The 22,120-nt window shown below is 51.6% G+C and overlaps 1 protein-coding gene across 4 annotated transcripts in view; it reads right to left on the bottom strand.

Annotated features, from left to right (window-relative positions):
• Positions 1-21,504, bottom strand: part of ZC3H4 (zinc finger CCCH-type containing 4) — a 32,386-nt gene extending 10,882 nt beyond the window's left edge. Inside the window, exons 1-5 of one of the 4 annotated variants that reach the window (XM_069746791.1) lie at positions 21,171-21,504; positions 3,457-3,667; positions 3,157-3,267; positions 2,819-3,026; positions 2,506-2,651 (exon numbers count right to left, since the gene is read on the bottom strand). In XM_069746791.1, coding sequence (XP_069602892.1) covers positions 2,506-2,651; positions 2,819-3,026; positions 3,157-3,267; positions 3,457-3,667; positions 21,171-21,262 — 768 coding nt within the window. In that variant the 5' untranslated portion in view covers positions 21,263-21,504. Of the gene's footprint in view, positions 1-2,505; positions 2,652-2,818; positions 3,027-3,156; positions 3,268-3,456; positions 3,668-6,196; positions 6,553-20,676; positions 20,761-21,152 lie in introns of those variants that run through there. The other 3 variants (XM_069746790.1, XM_069746794.1, XM_069746793.1) reach the window with 3 other exon arrangements.
• Between the last annotated feature and the right edge of the window lie 616 nt (positions 21,505-22,120).

Here is a 22,120-nt window from a genome sequence, read left to right on the forward strand (position 1 = left end):
TTTTCTCCCGACGGTCCACAAAAGCACAACGCCTCCGTCGCAAGACGGATGCGAAGTGTGCCAATCCGTCGCAAATGCGTCGTCAATAGAAGTCTATGGGGAAAAAACGCATCCTGCAAGCACTTTTGCAGGATGCGTTTTTTCTGCAAAACGACGCATTGTGACGGATTTAAAAAAACGCTAGTGTGAAAGTACCCTTAGGCTACTTTCACACTTCCGTCTTTTGTCTCACATCGAAATGCGTCGATTTTTGAAAATGCAGGATCCTGCAAAAAAATTTGCAGGATCCTGCATTTTCCCATAGACTTGTATTAGCGACGGATTGCCATCCGTTTCATCCGTCGTGCACTGGATCCATCGGAAAATAGCGGTCCATCGTGGAGAGAAAACGTTCAGAGGAATGTTTTTTCTGCATGACGTAAAATCGGTCAATGACGGGTCCTGTGGTTTCCGTCGTCGGCTATAATGGAAGCCTATGGACGCAGGATCAGTCGCTGACCGTCACACACCGGAATCCAGCGACGGATCCCGTTTTTCCCCTCTGAGCATGCCTGGAAGGATTTTCAAATCCGGAAAAAAGTCCCTCTCCCTCTCTCTTCCGGACAATGGAGTCCCTCAAATTTCTCCATTGAAATTGTGGCAACAACACAAACAACGCATCCGTCATTACACTGGATGCGTCACTCACGTTTTTCACTATTTTCATGACGTCCGTCGATACGTCATTTTACTGCACGACGACGCACAGCAGAAGACGGAAGTGTGAAAGAGGCCTTACAGCCCTGCTCTCCTCTGTGATCTTTACACCTACTGTATAGAGTAGAGCAGAGTTGTGTGTCATTACAAACACCGCTATAAGTTTTCATCTCAGGGCAGTCAGTGAGGGGGGAATACAGCAGAGCTGTGCGTTATTACAAACACCTCTTGCAGTCCTCAGGACATTGTCAGCTCTGCTGTACTACTCAATACACTACAGTGAGTACAGAGGACAGCAGGGCTGTGTGACAATACACGTCTCACACTGCATAAGCCACGTTTAAAGGGAACCTGTCACCCCGTTTTTTGAGATTGAGCTATAAATACTGTTAAATAGGGCCTGCGCTGTGCGTTACTATAGTGTATGTAGTGTACCCTGATTCCCCATGTATGCTGAGAAATACATTACCAAAGTCGCCGTTTTCGCCTGTCAATCAGGCTGGTCTGGTCAGGTGGGCGTGTTCACAGCGCTCTTTTCTTCCCCAGCTTTCCGTTGGTGGCGTAGTGGTGTGCGCATGTCCAGAGTTCCGACTTCCCTGCGCCCACGTGAAGACACAGCGCGCGATCTGCGCTGTAATCCCTTGCATCGGTGGGGGCGGCCATCTTCCTGGGGCCGCGCGTGCGCAGATGGAGTGCTCTGCTGCACGGGGCTTCAGGAAAATGGCCGCGGGATGCCGCGCGTGCGCATTAGAGATCGCGGCGGCCATTTTCCCAAAGCCGAGTTTGCATCTCGGCTTTGGGAAAATGGCCGCCGCGATCTCTAATGCGCACGCGCGGCATCCCGCGGCCATTTTCCTGAAGCCCCGTGCAGCAGAGCACTCCATCTGCGCACGCGCGGCCCCAGGAAGATGGCCGCCCCCACCGATGCAAGGGATTACAGCGCAGATCGCGCGCTGTGTCTTCACGTGGGCGCAGGGAAGTCGGAACTCTGGACATGCGCACACCACTACGCCACCAACGGAAAGCTGGGGAAGAAAAGAGCGCTGTGAACACGCCCACCTGACCAGACCAGCCTGATTGACAGGCGAAAACGGCGACTTTGGTAATGTATTTCTCAGCATACATGGGGAATCAGGGTACACTACATACACTATAGTAACGCACAGCGCAGGCCCTATTTAACAGTATTTATAGCTCAATCTCAAAAAACGGGGTGACAGGTTCCCTTTAAGCTTTTTTCTGACTTGCTTTTTTCCCCTGCATGACTTTGACCAATCACAAGCAATGGGTGTCAGCATGAGGTGAAAAAGTAACTGCACCCAGACCAAAAAAAAAAAAAAAAAAATCACTGGTAACACTTCCTTGAAATAATAAATTAAACTTGACAAGCTAATATCTTCACAACGGAGAGGAGAAATTGAAAAATACATTTCATTCAGCTCTGCACCCACGATTCCACAATGTGGCCAGTATAAGCTGCTCAAACTGATGATAGATCCTCATGAACAGATGGTAATTACTAAAAATTAACAATGTGTGGTTGACTATTGTTTTATGAAATAAAAGGTGCAGCCAGATTGGTGATAGATGCTCTATGTACCATTTACTTAATGGAAAATTACAATCGGTGCAAATATAAAATATTGAAACCTTTTTGACGTAAGAGACTGAACTTAAAATGTTTGCTGCACTGTCTGTAACCACAAGTAACTTCTGATCTGCTGATGTTCAGCTTTGTTAATTATATAAAATAAAGGGGACACATATCTACAGGGTTATCATGTCCTGTTACATGATTGTGCCACTCACTTCCATTTCTTCATCGTACATCTCCTCATCATCTTGGTGTTCCTCTCCAGAGTAAACTCTTCCTCTGCTGCCTCTCCCTCTGAAGCCTCTTCCACGCATCATCCCTCTTCCCCGACCACGTATCAACTTAATCCTTCCTCTCATTCCTGGGGGAAAAAAAAGTAAATGGAGTTACTTAATTAAACCTTAAATATTAAGCAATATTTATTACTACAAATCTTAGCAGACTGACGACTACAGCATGGTCAGAGGTCCTACAATTCTGACCCGGCCGACTACGTTCATCCACAAGGTTGTGCAGACTGTCGCTTACCTCTACCACGATGGTTGCCCTCTTTGGCCCTTCGATATTGGTTCAGCTCCTTGGCAAAATCATCATATTCATCTTTACCCATATCATCCCCCTCGTCGTCTTCATACTCCCCATACTGGTCATTCTCATACTCGTCGTACATGCCATAGCTCTTGCTGTCCATGTTGTGGTAGCCCTTCTTTGGAGGTGGGGCGTTATGAGAGTACGACTGATGATGTTAAAATAAAGAAATGAAAATACGGTACTTATATACCAAATGAAGTTTTTCACATGTAGTATCCTATAGGCTAAAACCTCCCCAAAAACATGTGTATCACTAAGAGGAAGACGGCACTTACCGGAGGATATGAGGGGCTGTATTCTCTGTATTTGCGGTGAAGTTTTTCACTAGGACTGAAGTCCGAGTCATCACTATAGTCAGAATATTCTTCACTAGATGATGCATGACGCTAAGGAACAGAAGATCAACATATTGTATACAGTATGAGGCTGAACATTTGGGTCAAGAGACCTGCGGTCAGTCCAGTCCATAAATGAACTGCAAAATAAGTTTGTCTGAACTGGTGTTATAATGGTCAGACAGCTGTACAGGAGCGCGCACCGTATGCTCTCTGATCATTTCCACCATTTCTATATACCTTGTGCTTAGACTTTCTTTTCTTCTTTGCTCTTCGCTTCTCTTTTTCCTTTCTGCGTTTTCTTTTCATTTTTCGATGCGACTTCTCGTCATCCGATTCACTGTGATGTTTCTCCTCCTTCTCCTTTGGGGCCGGCGGCTCGGGGACATCGTGGCTGGCATCCTCACCTCCGTCATCTTCAAGTTCACCCTCCTCTAACTCACCGTCCTCCCTGTAATGGGAGAAAATAAAAAGTTTAGGAAAAAGTAAAAAAAACAAAACAAAACAGTCAATCATGCCCAAATAAAACCAGTTTTCATTACTTTCTATTTACATCAGAGAAGATCTGGCTTATGAACCACCACTTTTTTCATCAAACGGGGCCCATCATCGCTAAAGGGGATGTCCAGTGAAAATAGATAACCTATAGATCAGGACCCAAATTGATCGCCAGGATGAGGCCCTTTAATTCAAGTGAGCATGCTCCACCGCCGCTCCATTCAGCTCAGTGCTCGGTAGCCCTCTGGGGGAATTAATGGTCCGGCGGTCGGGTTGCTCCATTCTACCGGGGATAGAAATTCCCGTTCTGCTGATTGGTGCAGATCCCAGCGGCCTTCAAGTTATCAAATTATCTTCACTGGACAACCCATTAAGGGGTGAATGGGAGACCCTCTATGACATCTATGTGGCCTTATGTCATGGAAGACACTTTACCACGCTTATTTTCAAAAATACAGAGAAAATGAATGGTGCAGTAGTGCACATGTTGACTGTTGATCCATTCCGGATTGGTGGTCTTGATCGTTGCCCCCACGTAAGACAATTAAATGGATTTTAACAAACAATACTTGTTCTCAGTCTCTGCCAGATGGGACATGATGACGCCTGGACCACCAGGGTGACTCACTGTTGGGTCAACGTGAATGGTGGTCACCATTTCCGATCCAGCGGACAAGCGGTGCTGGGGTTAGTGTCGGATTCCATTGCTAAATATTACCGTATTTATTACTTTCTTCAAAGAGAATCCCTTCCCCACCGTTAAGTTTAAAAAATTAAAAACAGCACAAATGCCCAATAAAAGGTTTTTAGCAAGATAAAGTTTTCATCTATCTGTAGGATAGGCCATGTGCAAATTACTCGGACCCTCACCGATCTAGAGAACAGCCCCGTCCACTCCGAGCCCCCAACAGTATCCAAGTCCTTCTTTAATAAATGTGGGCACTGCCACTATTGATGCTCATTTCTAAGTCTCTACTTAAAAAAGCCATTCAATTACAGGAAAAATTAGGCAAATTGTTCGGCCCGGTGCGAACATATTAGAACCTGTGTTTAATTAGCAGCATGGCAGTCTCCGCAACCCTACAGAGAGGAACGTCTCCACGGGCTGCCGGGATCGCTGCTCTTTTCCACCAGATGAGATTACAGGCACTCAGGGTACTCGCTGGCTCATCTAATCCTCGGAGTACATGCCGGGAATACTAAAACTCCCAGAAAAGAAGCTCCGAGGCCGGGTCCACCGGTGTGTGCTCCATTACAGATATATCCGGCAGCGGACGTTGCCGTATACTCGGATTACAGAGGAGAATAGCCACATGTTAGCCCTGAGAACTGCAGAAACCGGGCCGGCTCTAGGCTGATCCATGGGTAATATGAAAAGTAGGGAGCCGGTGTATAAATATCTATCTACATACCTGCTCACAACTTCTTGGTATATATATATATATATATACTTATATATATATATATATATATATATATATATATATACACACACATCTTTTGGTCAGTGGTATGAGTTAGACGGCTTGGACATGTGCACAAATGAGAAAGCACCCGATATATCCCATAGATCACGCCTTCTTTACATGTTCCTATACAATCATGAAAAAAAAAAATATACAAGAAAAATAACATTTACCAACCCAACACCAGACTTTCTTTTGGCCTCCGTTGAAGCCCTATGAATGCACAAATTACACAGCCGGGCCTTTTACTGGCATACCTGCTAAACATAAGGCTGACACCAAGGTTTACATTCCCCCAAAAATACTCAACAAAACATCGAATGCACAACTAGAAGACTAATTACAGCTCTTCAGTTGTTGCAAAACTACAACTCTCAACACCACCGTGGCCGATGAGGGTTATATTTTTAATTTTTGCAACAGTCGATTCTAAACGCTTTTTCGCCGACGTTACATCCCTAATTATTAGTTATTTGCGCCTCGGCAGCTGAAGGCTCAGGCTAGTTTAATCGGAGTGGCGGATGGCTGCCGCACTCATCAAGTTGATTACATTTCGAAAAAGGGAGGGAGGGGTTCTCGAGACGGCCTCCGGCACACACATGGTTAATGCAGGGAGTCTTGTGACAAGTGGCAGCAAACATTTCCTAGCCCCCCCCCCCCCACACACACACACACATGTAACCAAAGATATAAGATAAAAGATCAAAACCTGCACTGATGGGGGTCATACTATAAATGACTGAGCCCCCCACAACCAGGGCACTCCCTCTGAGGGGTCCAGTGGAGGTCTATTTAGGGGCGTTCTATATATAGCCTCGCCATACGCCTGGTCCTAAGAAATACTTTTCTTTTTTTTTTTTTTGGGTGCAGATTTACAGGCTGCGATCTGTCCCCGAGGTGCTGCATGCAATAGTGAAGGCGACATGTCACTGCGTAGGTGCTTAGCATGGATGGCGACGTGTTGCTGCTGACAAAAGACATTTCAGTTTCGGGGGGGTGGGGGGAGACATACTCACATCCTCAGTATCACAGTAATAACATAAGGGGTTTAGCAACTTCTTGATTTTCCAGTTATGGGGGGGAGAAGGAGAGAAAGATGGGGGGGTGTAATTACACCAGATTCAGGACGGCAATGGTTAACAGAAAAAAAAAAAAAAGGCGAAAAGTGGGGTGATCAGTGCAGGAGCTACAGGATTGGGCAATCACGGGGTTAGATATCTGGGGGCTTGTTTCTTGGTTCTTATATTTGGAGGAGGAGGGGAAAAATGGCAAAAAATAAATAAATATATAAAATAAAGCAATGCTGCAGGTCGGAAGGAGGGATTACAGAGAAGAAAGGAGAAGCTGGTTCAAAGGTCGGCTGGCGTGGGGCGAGGCTTCACATCTGCAAACACTAGTCATTAAAATGGAGGGTGGGCGGAGGAGGAGGAGGCTCATCATCCTGGATGCTATGCAGAACTAACCTCATGCTAAACAGCTGACAGCCAGGGACTGTGCTGGGAACCCTGGGAGGTGGCAAGCTCTGTGGACAGAGGAAGCCCATCCCCCCACAGGCTGCCATTTTACAAGCACAGAAGTCAGCAGAACTGGATTAACCCCTGCTGAGCTGCAGCGATGGCGGAAGACAACTCCCAGCATGTTTGCTGGCTACAGATGGTGCTCCTAGCTCTACGACCACTTCACCTACAATGCACAGAGGTCACAGCTATTCCTCCCTGCACAAAATAATATTACTGTTCCTAACAATGCAACAGAGAAAACACATTCAATATTTCCCAACCGATCCATCAACGAGACGACTAAACGACTGCGCTGCCAGAATACCGGAGAATGAGGAGCGCAGACCCTACAATACAAGACGCCCGGCCACAACGCCCCATATAGCAGACAGTCTGCCATGCCTGGCCACAACGTCCCATATAGCAGACAGTCCGCCATGCCCGGCCACAACGTCCCATATAGCAGACAGTCCGCCATGCCCGGCCACAACGTCCCATATAGCAGACAGTCTGCCATGCCCGGCCACAACGTCCCATATAGCAGACAGTCCGCCATGCCCGGCCACAACGTCCCATATAGCAGACAGTCCGCCATGCCCGGCCACAACGCCCCATATAGCAGACAGTCTGCCATGCCCGGCCACAACGTCCCATATAGCAGACAGTCCGCCATGCCCGGCCACAACGTCCCATATAGCAGACAGTCCGCCATGCCCGGCCACAACGTCCCATATAGCAGACAGTCCGCCATGCCCGGCCACAACGTCCCATATAGCAGACAGTCCGCCATGCCCGGCCACAACGTCCCATATAGCAGACAGTCCGCCATGCCCGGCCACAACGTCCCATATAGCAGACAGTCCGCCATGCCCGGCCACAACGTCCCATATAGCAGACAGTCTGCCATGCCCGGGCACAACGTCCCATATAGCAGACAGTCCGCCATGCCCGGCCACAACGTCCCATATAGCAGACAGTCCGCCATGCCCGGCCACAACGTCCCATATAGCAGACAGTCCGCCATGCCCGGCCACAACGTCCCATATAGCAGACAGTCCGCCATGCCCGGCCACAACGTCCCATATAGCAGACAGTCCGCCATGCCCGGCCACAACGTCCCATATAGCAGACAGTCCGCCATGCCCGGCCACAACGTCCCATATAGCAGACAGTCCGCCATGCCCGGCCACAACGTCCCATATAGCAGACAGTCCGCCATGCCCGGCCACAACGTCCCATATAGCAGACAGTCTGCCATGCCCGGGCACAACGTCCCATATAGCAGACAGTCCGCCATGCCCGGCCACAACGTCCCATATAGCAGACAGTCCGCCATGCCCGGCCACAACGTCCCATATAGCAGACAGTCCGCCATGCCCGGCCACAACGTCCCATATAGCAGACAGTCCGCCATGCCCGGCCACAACGTCCCATATAGCAGACAGTCCGCCATGCCCGGCCACAACGTCCCATATAGCAGACAGTCCGCCATGCCCGGCCACAACGTCCCATATAGCAGACAGTCCGCCATGCCCGGGCACAACGTCCCATATAGCAGACCGTCCGCCATGCCCGGCCACAACGTCCCATATAGCAGACAGTCAGCCATGCCCGGGCACAACGTCCCATATAGCAGACAGTCCGCCATGCCGGGCCACAACGTCCCATATAGCAGACAGTCCGCCATGCCCGGCCACACGCCCCATATAGCAGACAATCCGCCATACCCGGCCACAACGTCCCATATAGCAGACAGTCCGCCATGCCCGGCCACAACGTCCCATATAGCAGACAGTCCGCCATGCCCGGGCACAACGTCCCATATAGCAGACAGTCCGCCATGCCGGGCCACAACGTCCCATATAGCAGACAGTCCGCCATGCCGGGCCACAACGTCCCATATAGCAGACAGTCCGCCATGCCCGGCCACAACGTCCCATATAGCAGACAGTCCGCCATGCCCGGCCACAACGTCCCATATAGCAGACAGTCCGCCATGCCCGGCCACAATGTCCTATATAGCAGCAGACAGTCCGCCATGCACGGCCACAACGTCCCATATAGCAGACAGTCCGCCATGCCCGGCCACAACACCCCATAAAGCAGACAGTCCGCCATGCCCGGGCACAACATCCCATATAGCAGACAGTCCGCCATGCCCGGCCACCACGTCCCATATAGCAGACAGTCCGCCGTGCCCGGCCACAAAGTCCCATATAGCAGACAGTCCGCCATGCCAGGCCACAACGTCCCATATAGCAGACAGTCTGCCATGCCCGGCCACAACGTCCCATATAGCAGACAGTCCGCCATGCCCGGCCACAACGTCCCATATAGCAGACAGTCCGCCATGCCCGGCCACAACGCCCCATATAGCAGACAGTCCGCCATGCCCGGCCACAACGTCCCATATAGCAGAGAGTCCATCATGCCCTGCCACAACGTCCCATATAGCAGAGAGTCCGCCATGCCCGGCCACAACGTCCCATATAGCAGACAGTCCGCCGTGCCCGGCCACAACGTCCCATATAGCAGACAGTCCGCCATGCCTGGCCACAACGTCCCATATAGCAGACAGCCCGCCATGCCCAGGCACAACATCCCATATAGCAGACAGTCCGCCATGCCCGGCCCCAACGCCCCATATAGCAGACAGTCCGCCATGCCTGGCCACAATGTCCCATATAGCAGACAGTCCGCCATGCCCGGGCACAATGTCCCATATAGCAGACAGTCCGCCATGCCCAGGCACAACGACTAAACGACTGCGCTGCCAGAAGATCGGAGAATGAGGAGCACAGACCCTACAATACAAGACGCCCGGCCACAACGTGCCATATAGCAGACCGTCCGCCATGCCCGGCCACAACATCCCATATAGCAGACAGTCTGTCATGCCCGGCCACAACGTCCCATATAGCAGACAGTCCGTCATGCCCGGCCACAACGTCCCATATAGCAGACAGTCCGTCATGCCCGGCCACAACGTCCCATATAGCAGACAGTCCGCCGTGCCTGGCCACAACGCCCCATATAGCAGACAGTCCGCCATGCCCGGCCACAACGCCCCATATAGCAGACAGTCCGCCATGCCCGGCCACAACGTCCCATATAACAGACAGTCCGCCGTGCCCGGCCACAACGTCCCATATAGCAGACAGTCCACCATGCCTGGCCACAACGTCCCATATAGCAGACAGTCCGCCATGCCCGGCCACAACGCCCCATATAGCAGACAGTCCGCCATGCCCGGCCACAACGCCCCATATAGCAGACAGTCCGCCATGCCCGGCCACAACTTCCCATATAACAGACAGTCCGCCGTGCCCGGCCACAACGCCCTATATAGCAGACAGTCCGCCATGCCCGGCCACAACGCCCCATATAGCAGACAGTCCGCCATGCCTGGCCACAACGTCCCATATAGCAGACAGTCCGCCATGCCCGGCCACAACGTCCCATATAGCAGACAGTCCGTCATGCCCGGCCACAACGTCCCATATAGCAGACAGTCCGCCATGCCCGGCCCCAACGCCCCATATAGCAGACAGTCCGCCGTGCCCGGCCACAACGTCCCATATAGCAGACAGCCCGCCATGCCCAGGCACAACATCCCATATAGTAGACAGTCCGCCATGCCCGGCCCCAACGCCCCATATAGCAGACAGTCCGCCATGCCTGGCCACAATGTCCCATATAGCAGACAGTCCGCCATGCCCGGAAACAACGTCCCATATAGTAACATAGTAACATAGTTAGTAAGGCCGAAAAAAGACATTTGTCCATCCAGTTCAGCCTATATTCCATCATAATAAATACCCAGATCTACGTCCTTCTACAGAACCTAATAATTGTATGATACAATATTGTTCTGCTCCAGGAAGACATCCAGGCCTCTCTTGAACCCCTCGACTGAGTTCACCATCACCACCTCCTCAGGCAAGCAATTCCAGATTCTCACTGCCCTAACAGTAAAGAATCCTCTTCTATGTTGGTGGAAAAACCTTCTCTCCGCCATATAGCAGACAGTCCGCCATGCCTGGGCACAATGTCCCATATAGCAGACAGTCCGCCATGCCCAGGCACAACGACTAAACGACTGCGCTGCCAGAAGATCGGAGAATGAGGAGCACAGACCCTACAATACAAGACGCCCGGCCACAACGTCCCATATAGCAGACCGTCCGCCATGCCCGGCCACAACGTCCCATATAGCAGACAGTCCGCCATGCCCGGCCACAACATCCCATATAGCAGACAGTCTGTCATGCCCGGCCACAACGTCCCATATAGCAGACAGTCCGTCATGCCCGGCCACAACGTCCCATATAGCAGACAGTCCGCCATGCCTGGCCACAACGCCCCATATAGCAGACAGTCCGCCATGCCCGGCCACAACGCCCCATATAGCAGACAGTCCGCCATGCCCGGCCACAACGTCCCATATAACAGACAGTCCGCCGTGCCCGGCCACAACGTCCCATATAGCAGACAGTCCACCATGCCTGGCCACAACGTCCCATATAGCAGACAGTCCGCCATGCCCGGCCACAACGCCCCATATAGCAGACAGTCCGCCATGCCCGGCCACAACGCCCCATATAGCAGACAGTCCGCCATGCCCGGCCACAACTTCCCATATAACAGACAGTCCGCCGTGCCCGGCCACAACGCCCTATATAGCAGACAGTCCGCCATGCCCGGCCACAACGCCCCATATAGCAGACAGTCCGCCATGCCTGGCCACAACGTCCCATATAACAGACAGTCCGCCGTGCCCGGCCACAACGTCCCATATAGCAGACAGTCCGCCATGCCTGGCCACAACGTCCCATATAGCAGACAGTCCGCCATGCCCGGCCACAACGTCCCATATAGCAGACAGTCCGTCATGCCCGGCCACAACGTCCCATATAGCAGACAGTCCGCCATGCCCGGCCACAACGCCCCATATAGCAGACAGTCTGCCGTGCCCGGCCACAACGTCCCATATAGCAGACAGCCCGCCATGCCCAGGCACAACATCCCATATAGCAGACAGTCCGCCATGCCCGGCCCCAACGCCCCATATAGCAGACAGTCCGCCATGCCTGGCCACAATGTCCCATATAGCAGACAGTCCGCCATGCCCGGGCACAACGTCCCATATAGCAGACAATCCGCCATGCCTGGGCACAATGTCCCATATAGCAGACAGTCCGCCATGCCCAGGCACAACGACTAAACGACTGCGCTGCCAGAAGATCGGAGAATGAGGAGCACAGACCCTACAATACAAGACGCCCGGCCACAACGTCCCATATAGCAGACCGTCCGCCATGCCCGGCCACAACGTCCCATATAGCAGACAGTCCGCCATGCCCGGCCACAACATCCCATATAGCAGACAGTCTGTCATGCCCGACCACAACGTCCCATATAGCAGACAGTCCGTCATGCCCGGCCACAACGTCCCATATAGCAGACAGTCCGCCATGTCCGGCCACAACGTCCCATATAGCAGACAGTCCGCCGTGCCCAGCCACAACGTCCCATATAGCAGACAGTCCGCCGTGCCCGGCCACAACGTCCCATATAGCAGACAGTCCACCATGCCCGGCCACAACGTCCCATATAGCAGACAGTCCGCCATGCCCGGCCACAATGTCCCATATAGCAGACAGTCCGCCATGCCCGGGCACAACGTCCCATATAGCAGACAGTCCGCCATGCCCGGCCACAATGTCCCATATAGCAGACAGTCCGCCATGCCCGGGCACAACGTCCCATATAGCAGACAGTCCGCCATGCCCGGCCACAACGTCCCATATAGCAGACAGTCCGCCATGCCCAGCCACAACGTCCCATATAGCAGACAGTCTGCCATGCCCGGCCACAACCTCCCATATAGCAGACAGTCTGCCATGCCCGGGCACAACGTCCCATATAGCAGACAGCCCGCCATGCCCAGGCACAACGTCCCATATAGCAGACAGCCCGCCATGCCCAGGCACAACGTCCCATATAGCAGACAGCCCGCCATGCCCGGCCACAACGCCCCATATAGCAGACAGTCCGCCATGCCTGGGCACAACGTCCCATATAGCAGACAGTCCGCCATGCCCGGCCACAACGTCCCATATAGCAGATAGCCCGCCATGCCCAGGCACAACGTCCCATATAGCAGACAGCCCGCCATGCCCAGGCACAACGTCCCATATAGCAGACAGCCCGCCATGCCCGGCCACAACGCCCCATATAGCAGACAGTCCGCCATGCCTGGCCACAACGTCCCATATAGCAGACAGTCCGCCATGCCCAGCCACAACGTCCCATATAGCAGACAGTCCGCCATGCCCAGCCACAACGTCCCATATAGCAGACAGTCTGCCATGCCCGGCCACAACGTCCCATATAGCAGACAGTCTGCCATGCCCGGGCACAACGTCCCATATAGCAGACAGCTCGCCATGCCCAGGCACAACATCCCATATAGTAGACAGTCCGCCATGCCCGGCCCCAACGCCCCATATAGCAGACAGTCCGCCATGCCTGGCCACAATGTCCCATATAGCAGACAGCCCGCCATGCCCAGGCACAACATCCCATATAGTAGACAGTCCGCCATGCCCGGCCCCAACGCCCCATATAGCAGACAGTCCGCCATGCCTGGCCACAATGTCCCATATAGCAGACAGTCCGCCATGCCCGGGCACAACGTCCCATATAGCAGACAGTCCGCCATGCCTGGGCACAATGTCCCATATAGCAGACAGTCCGCCATGCCCAGGCACAACGACTAAACGACTGCGCTGCCAGAAGATCGGAGAATGAGGAGCACAGACCCTACAATACAAGACGCCCGGCCACAACGTCCCATATAGCAGACCGTCCGCCATGCCCGGCCACAACGTCCCATATAGCAGACAGTCCGCCATGCCCGGCCACAACATCCCATATAGCAGACAGTCTGTCATGCCCGGCCACAACGTCCCATATAGCAGACAGTCCGTCATGCCCGGCCACAACGTCCCATATAGCAGACAGTCCGCCATGCCTGGCCACAACGCCCCATATAGCAGACAGTCCGCCATGCCCGGCCACAACGCCCCATATAGCAGACAGTCCGCCATGCCCGGCCACAACATCCCATATAACAGACAGTCCGCCGTGCCCGGCCACAATGTCCCATATAGCAGACAGTCCGCCATGCCCGGGCACAACGTCCCATATAGCAGACAGTCCGCCATGCCCGGCCACAATGTCCCATATAGCAGACAGTCCGCCATGCCCGGGCACAACGTCCCATATAGCAGACAGTCCGCCATGCCCGGCCACAACGTCCCATATAGCAGACAGTCCGCCATGCCCAGCCACAACGTCCCATATAGCAGACAGTCTGCCATGCCCGGCCACAACCTCCCATATAGCAGACAGTCTACCATGCCCGGGCACAACGTCCCATATAGCAGACAGCCCGCCATGCCCAGGCACAACGTCCCATATAGCAGACAGCCCGCCATGCCCAGGCACAACGTCCCATATAGCAGACAGCCCGCCATGCCCGGCCACAACGTCCCATATAGCAGACAGTCCGCCATGCCTGGGCACAACGTCCCATATAGCAGACAGTCCGCCATGCCCGGCCACAACGTCCCATATAGCAGACAGCCCGCCATGCCTGGGCACAACGTCCCATATAGCAGACAGTCCGCCATGCCCGGCCACAACGTCCCATATAGCAGACAGCCCGCCATGCCCGGCCACAACGCCCCATATAGCAGACAGTCCGCCATGCCTGGGCACAACGTCCCATATAGCAGACAGTCCGCCATGCCCGGCCACAACGTCCCATATAGCAGACAGCCCGCCATGCCCAGGCACAACGTCCCATATAGCAGACAGCCCGCCATGCCCAGGCACAACGTCCCATATAGCAGACAGCCCGCCATGCCCGGCCACAACGCCCCATATAGCAGACAGTCCGCCATGCCTGGCCACAACGTCCCATATAGCAGACAGTCCGCCATGCCCAGCCACAACGTCCCATATAGCAGACAGTCCGCCATGCCCAGCCACAACGTCCCATATAGCAGACAGTCTGCCATGCCCGGCCACAACGTCCCATATAGCAGACAGTCTGCCATGCCCGGGCACAACGTCCCATATAGCAGACAGCTCGCCATGCCCAGGCACAACGTCCCATATAGCAGACAGCCCGCCATGTTCGGGCGCCATCGTGTTCTCCATGGAGTTTCTTTCGGGATCTACCTCTGGATTTGCCCTGTCAAAAATGCATTAAAACCACATGCAGTTATATCTCCAATTGTAATGGGTTGTTACTTTCTTATTCGCGAGTTTCATCTGCTAAACTTTTTGGCTGTGGGTCAAAAAACCTCACATCAAAATAACCTTAAAAAGGCTGCCCGGGCAAACTCTCCTGTCCGATCAGATACTGGGGTGGCAGAGATGTTTGTGCACTTAGGGCTGCACCGATACGGAGGTCATGTCTGACACCCAGCAGGTATTGTGCCCTGGTCCGATAGTCGTCAGCAAGACCCGCTGGGCATCAGACAGATGCACATTGGGTGGCACATGGCTACGGCTACCTGACGCTCAGCAAGTAAACCTCCTCAGGCAATTGCTTGCCTGAGGAGGTGGTGATGGCGAACTCAGTCGAGGGGTTCAAGAGAGGCCTGGATGTCTTCCTGGAGCAGAACAATATTGTATCATACAATTATTAGGTTCTGTAGAAGGACGTAGATCTGGGGATTTATTATGATGGAATATAGGCCGAACTGGATGGACAAATGTCTTTTTTCGGCCTTACTAACTATGTTACTATGTTAAGTATTGTGCGTGGGGTGGGGGGAATCATGTTGATTACTGTCAGACCTGTATATGATACCTGTTGGGTATTGGACAGGTAGATGGGCTACTGCACTGCCCTGGCACCAGTGTCCTCCACTCCTAGTAAAGAAAAAAAACAATAACTGTCCCAAATTGCCCCTTGTGAGCCGGGCCTCATCACAAACCCCCTGGTGACTGGTTAGATCACTTTGCAATACACATGAGGCAGCTGTCGGATAAAACGATATACAGGTGCTTCTCACAGAATTAGAAGATCATCAAAAAGTTAATTTATTTCAGTTCTTCAATTCAAAAAGTGAAACTCATTATATAGAGTCATTACAAACAGAGTGATCTATTTCAAGTGTTTATTTCTGGTAATGTTAATGATTATGGCTAACAGCCAATGAAAACCCAAAAGTCATTATCTCAGTAAATTAGAATAGAAGCAGCGCTCTAAAAAGAACCAAAAGAATGACGCGGTGCTTGATCATGGTGTTGTCAAAGACCAGCCAAACACCAGGCTCGGCTCTCTCCAGCGACATCATACAGAATGGATGTAGCGAAGGTTCGTATGATCGACCATTCAGCCCCGATTCTCAGGACTGGTTCTCGGAAAGTTGTCCCCCTATCCTATGAATGGAGGATAACTTCCAAACTTGAGAACAGAACTATCCAGGCTGTTCTACACTATGCTGGTGATATGGATGAGATGATATGGATGAGATGACCGAGGAGCCAAGGTAAACTGCTGCCATGCACCAACTCAAAACATTTTTAACTTTTACTAAACAAGTCAACGCCAAGACAAATAAGGCGGCTGACCCCATATCCCCTGACTCCCCCCAAACACACTCAACTGTTTGTTTTCTAGGGGCTGGTAGATAAGGGACCAGGACTGCAGCTTATCTCACAGATAACAAATGAGGAGGCATAAAATCAACATTTCTGTAGAGCAGAGGTGAGGAATCATTTTTCTAAAGATTGACATTCCATTTGGAGATTTATACCACCCTTCGGGCCAGTACAAATTGCACGCCAACTCTGCCCACACAGTACATACTGGCACTGGGGTCAGGACCTAACCGTTCATTGCAAGCACCAAGGCGTTCAGCAGTGAATACCATGTGCGCTTACAGAGCATGAAGAAATCAATGGACCGGCAGCCATCAAAATACAGCTGCCGGCCCAAACACTGCGGTCCCTGGAAATCGGCCCCGTGAAGCGGATAAAAGTTAATCGAGGGCCATCCCTACCCCTACTGTAGGAGATAACTTTTTAAATCGGTGGGGTCCGACTGCTGGGCACTGCACTAATTGGCAAAACGGGGAACGTTTATTTGTTGGAACCACATTAGAGTAGAGCGACCGTGCACACGCCCGACCACCCCTCCATTCACTGCCTATGGGGCCGATGGGCGCTGCCCTCCGCTTTTCTGTAAGCCCCATACAGAAAGAATGGAGCGCCGGTTGGGCGTCCGACTTGTCATTCCGTCTCTTAACGGAGATAAAAATTCCCCTCCAGGGATAAAGCAGCCCCAGTTTACTGATAGATACAGGTCTCAGTGGTCGGACCCCCAACCATTAGCAAGTGACTTCTTTTAACTGGACAAATCCAGCTGTCATATAGCTGGCCATACACAAGATGGCCGTCAGTCTAATGATCGCTGGGCCGAGAACCATCTCCCCCGACCCCATGCACAGGAGCACTGGGCTGTTCTTGACCTCGGACTGTGGCACTTTCATAGAGAACCTATCTCCGAGCCAAACATAAGGATCGGAAGCTGAAGGTCAGCAGGCCGGGTCCTTCTCTGTTGGTGGATAGTCGGGAGTCCTCGAAATATCTTAGATAATTTTTGAGTTTGGCCGACTTTAGTCTAATGTGTATGGGGGTCTTGAAATTTTAGCTGGACAGACCACAAAAGCCAGGCAGCGATATGTGACAAAGCGTCCTTCCTTTTTACAGCACAGTCCTAAAGCTCAGAGCCAAGTCCAGTCCAGAATCTGATGAAAACCCCTTTCTACAAACATGACACCCTCCTGATTCTTCTCAGTCCTTCCTGCTGCGGCCTGGCCGCCTCCGATGACAAAAGCCTCCTGTTCTCTTACACCAGGCCTCAGCATTGCACTGCTGTTACATCACATAGCAGGCCACTGCTCCTGAGGCCCCAGGGGTGAAACCCGCCAAGCAAAAGCCTCTAACACAAACCTAAAGCGGAGACTCTGCCGCACAACAACGACCAGGCTCACCTGGAAAAGCTGGAGACAGGGCTATGAAGGCAGACATAAAACTTCTCACCCAGCTTTCCCAGGAACAGATAAACCTAGGAAGCAAATTTAATTATTAACAGTGATGGTAATAGGGGAGGTGGCAACACCCTGAGCCACATGCTGCCCACTGCTTCTCCAAGGATCATTACTGTAGATGGGTAACCCCTGGGCACATAATGCCAGTGACAATGCCAGTAAGGAATCAGGACAGTAGAGGGTTACATATCTGCCAGATCATGCAATGTAGAGTATGTAGCCGAGCAATAACGACTGCCAAACACATTAACGCCACAGGAGGAAGGTAGCGGGAACCCGACATGATGGAAATGGGCCTCTGATCTGCAGCCAGCAAGTTATAGACACAAGCAAATCAACAGATATTTTTGTGAGATTAGTTTCAGCAAAACTTGCATTTTACTCATTGAAATACATGGTGCTTATGAGTCCAGTGGGCAATCCTACTAGTGACTGATAGCTATAGGATTCCAGTGGGCAATCCTACTAGTGACTGATAGCTATAGGAGTCCAGTGAGCGGTCCTACTAGTGACTGATAGCTATAGGAGTCCAGTGGGCAATCCTACTAGTGACTGATAGCTATAGGAGTCCAGTGAGCGGTCCTACTAGTGACTGACATCTGTAAGTCCAGTGGGTGGTCCTACTAGTGACTAATATCTATAGGAGTCCAGTGAGCGGTCCAACTAGCGACTGAAAGCTATAGGAGTCCAGTGGGCAGTCCTACTAGTGATTGACATCTGTAAGTCCAGTGAGCGGTCCTACTAGTGACTGATAGCTATAGGGGTCCAGTGAGCAGTCCTACTAGCGACTGAAAGCTATAGGAGTCCAGTGAGCGGTCCAACTAGCGACTGATAGCTGTAGGAGTCCAGTGGGCAGTCCTACTAGCGACTGATAGCTATAGGAGTCCAGTGAGCGGTCCTACTAGTGACTGAAAGCTATAGGAGACCAGTGAGCAGTCCTACTAGTGACTGAAAGCTATAGGAGTCCACTGTTTGAGTCTTCCATGTTATCACTGTGCAGGCAAAGCTGTCAATCACTAGTAGGCCCAGCCTCTGGACTCCTACATCTGTCAATCACTAGTAAGACCGGCAATAATAATAATCTTTATTTTTATATAGCGCTAACATATTCCACAGCGCTTTACAGGTTACACACATTATCGTCGCTGTCCCTGTTGGGGCTCACAATCTAAATTCCCTATCAGTATGTCTTTGGAATGTGGGAGGAAACCGGAGTACCCGGAGGAAACCCATGCAAACATGGAGAGAACATACAAACTCTTTGCAGATGTTGTCCTTAGTGGGGCTTGAACCCAGGACTCCAGCGCTGCAAGGCTGCTGTGCAATCCACTGCGCCAACATGCTGCCCGCACGGCAATGGACTCCTACAGCTGTCAATCACTAGTAGGCCCAGCCTCTGGACTCCTACAGCTGTCAATCACTAGTAAGACCGGCAATGGACTCCTACGCTGTCAATCATTAGAAGGAAGCCTGCCAGACTCAATTGTATACAAACACCAGGTAATTCATTGTATAAAACATGAGTTATACTGAAATCTTTTCCTACAATGCTATATATCATTTCGCTCAGCTTCTCCTGCTCTATACCATGCTGTCCACAGACGGGACTTTAAACAGTCAGCCTCGTTTCATTTATAGTTCATTACTCCATACTTTGTAATATTTCATATCACAGATATCTGCTTCTTCCTCCTCCTGGATTGATCGTTCATTCCCAATTCGTGAGTACACTCTATATTTGGTAAAACAGATTATTACATTACAGAGATAAAATATGGCATTTGGTGCTGATAAGGTTCTATGTAGATGGAGGAGCTCTGCCTCTTAACTGCTCCCTCCCCACAGTCTTACCAGTCACCGCCATCTCCCATCACATTAATGTATAAACTTTGAACTGAGAATTTTGTGAATGACTGATCAGTTCAGAAAGAGAAAGAAGCAGATTTTTCAGATAAGATCTATTACAAAGTTTATCTTCATGTGTAGTAATGATTTCTGAAATAAAAATTACGCGTTAATGACCCCTGACACATTACACTTTGGTCGCCCAAACATCTCATGTGTACGGGGGTCTCTTCTGATTGAAACAAGGATGGGGAATGTAGGTGTTTCTGGTAGCGGCTTACTCCCCAATGGGGAACACATGCACAAATATAGATGGTCAGGAGTATTAGGTGTCGGGAGAAATGAGCGATTCGATTCATGCTCCCCTGGTCCGGCATCCAGTCACCTCTGCACAAATCGAATTATTCATCTTTAGTCACATGGTCCCCTGACCTGAGCCGACCGGCCTTACGGCCCTACATAAGGTGGTCAGTAGTGATGATCGAATATACTCGTTACTCGAGATTTCCCGAGCATGCTTGGGTGTCCTCGGAGTATTTTTTAGTGCTCGGAGATTTAGCTTTTTTTTCGCCGCAGCTGAATAATTTACATCTGTTAGTCAGCATAAGTACATGTGGGGGTTCCCTAGCAACCAGACAACCCCCACATGTACTTATACTGGCTATCAGATGTAAATCATTCAGCTGCGGCGATGAAAACTAAATCTCCGAGCACTAAAAAATACTCCGAGGACCCCCGAGCGTGCTCAGGAAATCTTGAGTAACGAGTATATTCGCTCATCACTAGTGGTCAGGTGAGGGGACCCTGCGATTGGGACAGATATTGAAAACACATCATAAAAAGTAACATTTAAAGGGCTTCTCCTCGCCCACAATGGCTGGATTCACAAGCAGTAACACTAGAGGACCCCTTTAAAGCCCGGGAGGGTTGAAGGGGGGGGCACAAGGCGGCGGCTTTGGTTGCATGTCATAAAGCTGGTGGTCAAGTTCCGCCAAGTTGACTTTCGCCAAATCTCACCTGTATAAAATGCGACCAAAGTCTCCGGACTACACGGACCAGTCTTAGCGGCTCGGACAGGACGCGGAGATTGTGAAGACTCCTGGAAAATAAGACCCCGCTCGCGCCACTCAAGATGGCCCGTGTAGCGCCTCCCGCAGATCATTCACAGCATTTTTTTTTTTTTTTGCACCAGCACAACATTGACAAGAGAGCACAGGATACAACAAGACTTAACCCCTTCATGACAAGGCAATAAAATTAAAGGGGGGGTAAGGGGTGGACTTGGAGGGGGTGACTTAAAGGGGGTGTCCTCAGCCCCCCTAGACACGACAGGTTATACTCATAGACATTACTAGAGAGCAGTAGACTATAAAGATGTGTCGGGAAGGACACAGACATGACAGAATGGCACAGATTACCTTTGGGCAGGCAGCCCCCTCAGCCCAGCCCAGCCCCCCACACCTGCGGACACAAGGCTTACTCTAGACACACACACTGGCACGTTACTCGACCTTTCGGCGGGGAGGAAGAGGAGGTTGTGTTCACTTTCATGGTTTGATGTTGGGGAGGAGGATTCATGGACACTGGTGCCCTCCACGGCCATATTACACCATTAGACTATTGTCACTTGGCTACATCACATGAATCCACGTGTGGTTTGCACTGTTACACGGCGGTCAGGTGGGCTCACTGCGGCCCCTCTAGACTTTGGCCTCGGGTGAGGTGGTGTTGGTATGAGGGGTGGGGAGGGAGGGCAGATGGGGGGATTGGACGGGGCTGCAAGTTCCCCGGGAGAAGGTGAATCCGTGTGTCGTGGCGCAGTGAGAAGACGACAGACTCAAGATGGCGACCGCGGAGAACTGAGAGGAGGAGGCTCCGCCGGTGACGTCACAAAGCCAACCGAGGCCGCTCTCCGAACGTGACGCACGTTTCGGTTATTTCCGGAGAGTGGGTGCGGGGAGCATCGTGATTGGTCAGAATCGGAAGGGAACCAATAGGAGAGCGCTGTAGGGCGGAGCCTAGGGAGGGGGGAAAGGGCGATTGGTGGAGTTGGAATGACGTCAGGACGCAAAGAATTCTGGGCGTTGTAGTTAGAAAAAAAGTTTTGGTCGAGGAAAAAGGTCATGTGTGACGGCTGGGGCTCAACGAACCTGTTGAACTAGTAGCTCAAAATGGTGGCGAGTGTGGCGTGTATTCGACTCAGAGCGGACAAGTATCTAATGTACATAAGTACAAGCCGCACGTTAATGAGGCAGACGCATAGTTGTTCCCAAGGGTGTGTTCACACTGAGTTTTTATATAAAACGCCTCAGAAACTAGAACAAAAAACAATCTCCACCTGTCCTGTGCAGCTTTTTAAAGCAACAGTGTATTATCAGCACCAAACATCAGCGAGACCCCGGGTTTTCTGGGCTTGGGGGGCCGCTCCATGTGACTGCAGACTTGTGACTCCTCACTGTGA

Source organism: Ranitomeya imitator, chromosome 2 (genome assembly GCF_032444005.1).
Source record: "Ranitomeya imitator isolate aRanImi1 chromosome 2, aRanImi1.pri, whole genome shotgun sequence".
Lineage (NCBI taxonomy): Eukaryota > Metazoa > Chordata > Amphibia > Anura > Dendrobatidae > Ranitomeya > Ranitomeya imitator.